This window comes from Tigriopus californicus, chromosome 12 (genome assembly GCF_007210705.1).
Source record: "Tigriopus californicus strain San Diego chromosome 12, Tcal_SD_v2.1, whole genome shotgun sequence".
NCBI classification, from domain to species: domain Eukaryota; kingdom Metazoa; phylum Arthropoda; class Copepoda; order Harpacticoida; family Harpacticidae; genus Tigriopus; species Tigriopus californicus.
Window position 1 is genome coordinate 13,910,136 of NC_081451.1, and position 9,395 is coordinate 13,919,530.

Here is a 9,395-nt window from a genome sequence, read left to right on the forward strand (position 1 = left end):
GCCTCCCCATAAGCCTATAGGCTTGTTTTCGTGGGGTGCCTTGATGTCGCCAGGCCATAATCCAACATTTAAGGTGGGTCCCAGCAAGTGATTCCAGATATGGAAAACCCGATCCGCTTCACAAGAAAACATTGAATTACTCCCTTCATGCCTCGACTATATCTTGCAAGAAAAACAGTTGTTAATGGAGCGACGAGTTGAATACGAGCAACAAATGGTGTCTGTAAAATGTTTGTTCCACTCTTTCCAAACATTTTTTGGTGTTAATTTTAGTTTGGTTACCGGCTTAAAGTCGTTCCAGGATTTAAGAAACGAGTAGGGAGGCAGTTTTTGTAGCCAATTGAGTCGCGTGAACGGCAAATAAAAATATATGTCACCTCCCCTTTGCACTTTAAATGTGTGCTGACCAACGATGGTTGGCGTATTATCTTGATACAATTATAGAGAAACTTGATATGACTATATGTGACTAGATCTCTTAGTTTCAGAAGCTTACAGTTTCGAAATATATTACCAGTATGAGCTTTTGCTTTTGCACCGGTGATCCATCGAATTGCTTTCTTTTGTAGAGTAGTTAAACTTTTGATTGCAGAACACTGGCCAAAATAAGCAATGCCATATTCAAGTTTACTCTTTATTAAGGCCTTATAAAGTAAAATCCTCAATTGAGAAGGGAGGGATTTCTTTGCCATGAAGAAGGTATTTAACGTTTTTCGGATGCTCTGATTAAGGTATGTGACGTGATCTTTCCACGTTAAGTGCTGGTCAAAATTTAATCCCAGAAACTTTACAGATTTATTTTGTTGACTAGAATTCACCTCTTCAATAACATGACCGTTTATTAAAAGGTTAAAATTGAACGAAACAGGTCGTGGGCTAAAGACAATGAGTTTAGTCTTGTCAAAGTTCATTACTAATCTATTTTTTCTAAACCAATCTGATATACCTATCAGCCATTGACTAGTCTCCTCTTTAAGTTTATGTATGTCGTTACCGAAATGCTGCAAAGTCGTATCATCCGCAAATAGCGTCACATTGAATGGTGTTGCATGAGGAAGGTCATTTATTAGGATCAAAAAGAGAAGCGGGCCAAGAATACTCCCCTGCTGAACACCACACGTGATGGGTGGGCAGGTTGAGACATAATTGCCGTCCTGAACTAATTGTTTACCATCATTTAGGTAAGAATTGAACCATCGGAGTAAATTATTACTGTACCCGTACTTGCCCATTTTATTCAGTAAAATACGGTGGTTTACAGTGTCGAATGCCTTTCGAAGGTCTACAAAGATGCCCAAGGAATATTTAAAATCATTTCCCTTTTTGAACATTGGCCGTTGATTATAGAAAGATTAGAAGAACTTGACCTGATTTCAATTCTGAAACAGGAATCGTCCATAGATGCAGCCATTGATAAGTTATTTTCAGTTTTTAAGGAAGTTTGCTCCAGTTTAGCAATCTCTGAATGTGTTCCGAAAGGTGGTACACGGACAAAAATTCCAAAATATAGGAAGACTTTGTTCAAAAAGAGTTGCAAACTAGCAAAAAGGCTGAAGAGCACTTCGAATCCAGTAATTGTGGCTAGTCTCCAAAAAAAGTTGGACGTAGTTCAGGGTAAGATTAAGGCCTCCATCGAATATGACCAGTTACAAACTGAGAGTAAGGTGGTTCAGGAGGTCAGGTCGAATCCGAAGGCATTTTTCTCTTATGCGAACTCTAAGAGAAAAATGAAACACTCTGTTGGGCCTTTTGAGGTTGATGGGGCAGCCATTAGCAATGTAGAGACTATGGCTAACATGCTTGGAGATCAGTTCTCTAGTGTGTTTTCAACCCCACTGAGTTCGGAAGCAACAGCTCATTGCTCTGAAGATGAGTCTGTTGAGATTGACATGGTTAGTCAAGCTGAGCGTTTAGATGATCTTGTAGTCACAGATCAAGATGCTTTAGAGGCCATAAGGGACTTGAGGCTTTCCAGCTCTCCTGGTCCTGATGGTGTGACATCTCAGTTTCTGATGAGATGCTCACTGGTTCTCGCTCCTGTTTTCTCGTACTTGATGCGTTGCATCTTGGATCAGGGCAAGTTTCCATCTTCACTAAAGTTAGCTCATGTTGTTCCAATTTTTAAAGGGGGAGATAAGTCGCTCCCCAGTAATTACAGGCCGATTTCTCTCACTTCGAATATTGCGAAGGTGTTTGAGAAGATCATGAAGTTCAAACTTGTTGAATTTCTTGATATTCATGAAGTCCTTCCTCCTAGCCAGCATGGGTTCCGAGCACATTTTAGCACCGTTACCCCACTGATGGATCATATTGAGCAAGTTATTGAGGGATTAGAGAGCCATGAATCAGTTGATGTAGTTTATCTTGACTTTGCCAAGGCCTTTGACAAGGTACATCATGGTCTTTTAGTTAACAGGCTCCATGAGACAGGGATCCAAGGCAAGGTTCTCAATTGGTTAAAAAGTTTCATTTCTGGTAGGAAGCAATTGGTTAAGGTTGAAGGATCCCTTAGTGACATACATGATGTCAATTCAGGTGTTCCTCAGGGTTCCATCTTAGGGCCCCTTCTGTTTATAAAATTCGTTGCCCCCCTTCAAAAGCTTAGTATTACTGCCAGTCTCTCTTCTTATGCTGACGATACAAAGTTAGTTTCTGGTAGGATTGGCCAAGATACCAGTAGCCTTGCAAAGGACTTAGATCGAATCTACTCGTGGGTAACTGAGAGTAATATGACCCTGAACGGAATGAAAATTCCGCGGAATGACATTTCGGTCAACTCCTTTAAATACTCCATTCGTAGATAATGGAGGTAAAGATATTGAGCAGGTCTCATCTATGAAAGATCTAGGTGTAGTCCTCCAAAATAATGGAAAGTTCGATGAGCATATCCAGTTGAAGGTGGGTAAGGCTTTTCAAATGTGTGGTTGGATATACCGCACGTTTAAGTCCAGAGATAGCATCACGATGCAAACTCTGTACAAGTCGATTGTCCAGCCACATCTTGAATATGCCTCACCCATTTGGGCTCCAATGAGTTCAGCAGGTTTGCAAAAGGTCGAGCAAGTCCAAAGATGTTTCACTAGGAACATCACAGGATTGAGAGAGATCTCATATTGGGAGAGGCTAAAAAAGTTGGGACTGTACAGTGTTCGATGAATGTACGAAAGGTATCTGATACAGTACGTCTTCAAAAGCATTCATGAGCTTTGTCCCAACCCAGGGTTTAGGGTCAATTCTAGTGACCGTAGAGGCTTAATGTGCGCTTTGAGAGCACCTTCAAGCCCGCGAGAATCCAGGCTATTTCGAACAATGAAGTCCACATCTCTTCTTTCTCGGGCTCCTTCATTATTTAATTTGTTTCCCTTTAATATTCGTAGGGAATACGTAGGCATTGTTGATCCGGTAGCATCTCTCAAGTCAGACTTGGACAAATTTTTAGATAGCATACCAAATCAACCCTACATTCAAGGACTAGCTCGGTCTGCCAACTCAAATTCTTTGGTAGACCAAATATCATATAAAAATTGAAAGGTAATAAACAGACGAATTATAATCTTTCATTTTAATAGTACTGGGGATTACATTCCCTATAGCGGTTAGAAAAGCCCGTGAAAAACCAAACCAAAAAAAATGAAAAAATAAAAAATGAGATCGGTCGGTAATTTGCCGGCTGATTTCTGTCCCCTCCTTTATAGATTGGGGCAATGTGAGGGTGTTTAAATTGAATGGGAACCTTTCGTTCTGCTAATGATCGGTTTATTACGTAAATCAGGAGTGGATCCACTACATTTGAAGTACGTTTTAGGAACTGGACCGTCACGCCATCAGGGCCTGGGGAGTTACTTGATTTTAGCAACTTGATTTCTTTGGCAACATTGTGCACGTCCACTATCATATCAGCTTGATTGGGTGTCATATTCCATGTGGGGAACGCTAGAGGTAGAACAATTGGATGGGGACGAAAAAACAGATGCAAATTGTTCGCCCAGTAAGTTTGCTAGTTCATCAGGGCTTGTGACCTCTTTGTCATTCACTCGAAATGGTCCAACAGGAGGTTTCGACTTTCTTTTAGAGTTTGCGTACGAGTAGAAAGCTTTTGAATTATGTCTAACCTCTCGTACAATCTTGTTCTCGTTCCATAGCCGTTGGTTTTCAATTGAGGCATTCAATGACATATCAGTTTTCCTGATTTTTTGGTCGACGCACTCGAATTTAAACAATTGTAAGGGTAAGCAGTTACGTTCTTTGCTCAAAATCCCTCTTTTTTTAAACAGCCGCTTTCGGTCTTTATTCGATTTGATTCGACGAGTCTTTGTTTGGTAGAAGAGGCACTTCTAAAGTGGTACACACTTCCTCCCATGTGCTGTACAGCAATTGTACGGCGTCGTCATTAAAATCCCCCATTATCAGGTGACGGGAGCATATACATTTTGACAATCCGTTCTCAATGAATAAAAGCCCATTTTGGAACGAATCTTTGGAGCTTGAAGGTGGCCTATAAACCGTGACTAATGTTAAATCCAAAGTTAATGCGTGTACTATGAGTACTTTTACTTCTCCATTTGACATTTTGGTGGGTGTGGTTACACAGTTATGTTTAATGTACAGACACACGCCACCAAGGGGAAGATAGGGTTATGCGGATTTTTCCTGTCACAACGAATAAGGGTAAAACCTTTAATGGACAGTTCTTCGTCAAGAACCCCATCCCGCAACCAAGTCTCCGTAAGTGAGATAAAAGATATATGTTGTTCTAACGCTAACTGTTACAGAAATTGAACTTTTGATGATCTTTTTGCGAAGTGAGGCATTGGACGTTAATATAAAAACCCCTTAGAACCTTTGGTTTATATGATTTATCATGGTCTTTAAAGATTGTTCCATCTCTTCGAGCCGTAAAAAATCGGTTGGCTGTAAATAAGTGCTTAGTTTGACCGCCATTTTCATTGGTGCTCTGGGGGACCTCACCCTTGCATAATTGGGATTTGAGTTTATGACCCTCCCACATTGAGGGGGGGAAGGAAACACAGGGGAGGGGAACCTGGGTGAATATATGCGTTTCGTCACGAGCCTGATTTACATTATGTCGGCATTCAGGTTGAGGACGCTCCAACTGCGTTTCTTTGATGTGCACTTTTTTGCAATATGGGAATGAAACATGTTTTAGTTTTCATTGAATTTACGCACATAAATGGGTGAAAGTAGGGACAATCTTCTTCACTTTTGCTGCATCCCCTCTTATTCTGTGTCTTAAGGCCGAACTTCAAAAGCTTGAAGCACCATTTGGGATGAGCTAGGGAGCATCCAAGTGTTCTGTTTCGACAGGGGTGCTTTCGATGGGCCTTACAAATCTGAGTTGATTTGAGGTCATTAGCGCGAGGCGTGCCGTCAGTAAGAGGACTTCCCACCTCTTCTTCTAAGGAGATTGCGTTGACATTTGAGCTTGTCACGTCATCTGGGGTCAGTGTGTCTTCGGTTTCAGTTAGAATGTGACACTTTGTCTGGCTCATCCACGCTTGGAAACCCTCAATAATGTGTGGTTTGTTCATTGAGCTGAAATCTCTCCCGTGGATCGCGAGTTTCAAGCAACGCTTGGCCTCAGCACCCACGGAGCTCAATAGCAGGTCCATTATTGGCGCCGTGGAAACGCGTTAGAACAAGAAAAGATAACAGGACGAGTAAACCAGGAAAAGGAAACAACACGAAATCTATCCCGTAAAGGCGATACCTTATGAATCAAAAAAAGAAAAATCATTGGTCTCCCAAGATAAAAAATCAAGTTTCTCAGCTTTCTCTCACCAAATTTTGAGCTATGGTGACAATAGTTCAGGTCAATTTTTCTCAAAGGTTTGGTGCTGCTACTTTAGCACAAAAGAAAACATGAGATGGACACCATCAGTCAAACAGATAAGAAACATTCCACTCCTTTCAAATGTAGAAAAAAGTTCGAGGTTATTATCATTTCTAAGATTGCTTCATTGCGTTAGTCAATGAAACCTGCTCAAGTATATTCTGAGCAATATTTATTTTCCATGACAATTAAAGCATCTATTTCAATTAAGAATAAGATTTGTTGTTTCACATATTGTCTTCCTCTTCTTCAGAACTCTTTCCCTTTCCTTTTCCTTTCTTTCCCTTTCCTTTTTTTCCTTTTCCTTTGCCCTCTTCACTGCTGCTCCCTTCTTCGCTTTCGGAGCCACTTCCTTCTTCGTTGCTCTCTATGTCACTTCCCTCGATGCTGCCACCAAATCCTGGCATGACCTCATTGCTGCCATCTTCACCGGAGCCTGAAAAAAGAATGTAATTGGTGAATTATTATACAGCAAGGGCAATTTCTTTGAAATAATGATGTGTCTTTCGCCGTCCTTGTTGCAAACTCTCTCTCACTAGTCCTTTTCCACTCTTCTCCTCAAACACAACCCAGTATACCAAGGCTAGCATTTGGACAAATTTAATAAAGGGAAATGACAATGTGAATACATATAATCAAATGGTATTGATGTAGGCAAACCATTGCTGACAATGAGTCGGTTGAGTATTTAATCAATAATCAAAATATATCAATTTTCTTTTACGAGAAATGCTTTTCACAGGTACAGTGTTCCCTCCTATGCACCCAAAGGAAACCAAACACTGCCGTTAAAAAAGATACTTAAGGGCTATGCGTTCACGTGTGACTGGAAAGAGAAAAAAACATTTCCACTCATCTGAACCGGCTTTGAGTGGTTTCCATCGAAAATCATATGTTGAAAGCTGGTTCTCATAAAAGAAAACTGCCTATTCAAAAGTTCCGTGGCTCTGTTTAGATACAGTTTATTCAAGTTCGGCTATCAAAGAAGTCAGTATGGTCAACACCTAAAATGCGTACATCATTTCTTCCCCTCCTATGTGCAGAGAAGTTCGAATAAGCTTGCTTTTCTCTTCAAACTTGACTGCATGAAATGGCAAACGCATTTAAGTTGTCTTGGCCATATGATCTTTCGTCCAGTCTCACTTTTATAAACTTCTTTCAAAGAATGCCCCCACTATAGAGCTTGTGAAGCAAACGTAACTCAAGAAAAATGTAAAATGTCACAGTTCTTTGGCATTTTGAGGAGGGAGAAACAAGACAACCATTATAATCAACCTGCACTTCCACTTGCTCGCGAATCCAACTGAATTTTCATCTATCAAGTGATTTGAGCAACAAAATTAAAAAAATCTGTCCTTTTTGTGCAGATCTGTCGCTGTACTAAACTCCTGGTTCAATATCCGAATAAAGTTTGCTTCAACAAGCTGGGAATCTGAACTAAATGAGAAGTTCAGACTATGTTTGTATCAGGCTGTCGGAAATGTTTGTCCTCGTCAAATTCTCAATCTCAAGGTTGCCGCACTACATTTTCCTGAATTTCCTTCGCTTAACATGCCTTATTGAATAAATAGCTATTCTACAATCTTTTTCACAAAATTTGAATTTGTTCTCCTATGTATGACTTTTGGTCATTATTTTATCATTTTCAGGAGCCTTTACGATTTTTTCCCTACCTTTTGTTTTTTCTCCCACCCTTGACAGTAATCATGTATTCTTTAACAGTTTTTCAGCCAAAACATTCTAACTTCAACCAATATTAATGATTATCATATGAGTCATGGGTCTTAACAGTGGTGGCTAAACCATACAAAATGGGTTTTATTGCAAAAATATCCCAAGGTATGGAAAACATGATTTTAATGGTACGAGAAAGCAATGTTTTGAGAGCACCTTCAAGCCCCTGAGAATCCAGGTAAGCTATATAGGCGAAATGTAACCTTTCATTTTAATAGTATTGGGGATGACAATCCCTGAAGTGGTTGGAGAAGACCGTAAAACCCGAACAAAAAACCCAAATTCTCATTCGAGAATCTTAGTGCAAACCTCATTGAGGACCCGACCTATTTCATACTTTTCAGCTCAAAATCTTTGTCATACCTTTTCCTTTGCCCTTGCCCTTGCCCTTGCCTTTCTTTTGAGCCAGGCTGACTTGAGCCACGACCAACAAAGTCAGGAGTGCCAAAGCGAGTTTGAAATTCATGTCTGAGAAGAGACTTTACTTTCGCAAGGATCTATATGCGAGTAAGTGGAGTTAGCAAAACTTCTGAATTTCATTACAATAGAAAACCTTACCTGAACACTTGAAGAGGCTTGTAGTTTATGATCTTTGATTGAAGAGGGGTTTACTTTTATACTTTTGGATTCCAAGCTTCATGTACTTGTTGGATAAATGAATCAACCTATTCATGTCACATCTGTTATCAGTTCAAAATAAAGAAAAGACCTTCCTATACTGAGTTCGACGTGGCCTTTCCCATCACGTCATGCCATTGAATTCAACTTTGAAGGCAAAAAACGATTCTAGTAACCAAACAACGGATTCTATTGAAATTGTTAGCCTCACATAATATGGAACGATGCAAAAGAATGTGAGTTGTCGATACCGAAACCTTCATAAGCAGTCTATTTCAACCGACAATCTCGTTTAAAGACAAAAATCAACTGAATTGTTCGTCTTGTTTCCAAGTGTTATTTAGTTAGTCATCTCATTCTTTCACTAACCTCTAACCATAGACCACTGGAACTCGAATTCCAGTGGTCTATATGCTCGAACTAATTTTTGACCCTTCTACAAACTTGAAATTTACTAATCTTGGAAAGAAAGCTCCCATACGGAAAACTCCTATGAAGCTATTTTTCATTTATTTCATACCTTATTCTTCAAAGGAAACATACACTTCAGTCAGGTGAAAAAAACAGACTTTTGGGTATTGCCTATACTTGACGTCGGAAAAACTTGTTTGCTTTTTGGGTTAAAATAGTATCTTTTAGTGTATGAAAATCAGACAAAATAAGTTCCGAAAACGTTAATATAAGTTATAAAAAGGTGAGAAAAGTTTTTTGGTTGTTTGTTTGGTTATTCAAGTATTTTAGTGATTTTTAAGGCAAACATTGCATGATCAATGTTTTTTACTATTTACTTGTTCTTTGGGCTGAGAAATATAGGTCAACAAAATAATGAGCTTCCTTAAAGACTCATATATATGACTTTTAAGTGAAAATCATAGTTCAAAGTACCCTGAAATCAAAGTCCAAGACAAAGTGGTCTCTAAAATCATTATCATCATTGTGTCACAATCTAAGGCAATTGGATACAATAAAAGTACGAAGTTCAAGTAGAAAAATTAAAGTATACTTGTAGTTAACCATCAATGCCAATCAATATAATACATGTATTGTTAGGTAGAGATGATCAAATTAAAGATATTCCTTAAATCTGGAAACATGACAAATACGAGATGAATCTAAACGTTTTCTTCCTTTTTTTTTTTTGAGGGAAAAATAGTGGGTGTGAAAAAGCTATCATTTGAAATGTACTGTGTGG

General features: G+C 39.2%; 1 protein-coding gene across 1 annotated transcript; it reads right to left on the minus strand.

Moving 5' to 3' along the window:
- Positions 1 to 6,006: 6,006 nt before the first annotated feature.
- LOC131892062 (sperm protamine P1-like) lies at positions 6,007 to 8,271 on the minus strand. The gene is made up of 3 exons (XM_059241796.1): positions 8,144 to 8,271; positions 7,949 to 8,082; positions 6,007 to 6,287 (listed from the first exon to the last, which is right to left on the minus strand). The coding sequence occupies exons 2-3, from the start codon at positions 8,049 to 8,051 to the stop codon at positions 6,079 to 6,081; spliced, it is 312 nt and encodes a 103-aa protein (XP_059097779.1). The 5' UTR covers positions 8,052 to 8,082; positions 8,144 to 8,271; the 3' UTR covers positions 6,007 to 6,078.
- Between the last annotated feature and the right edge of the window lie 1,124 nt (positions 8,272 to 9,395).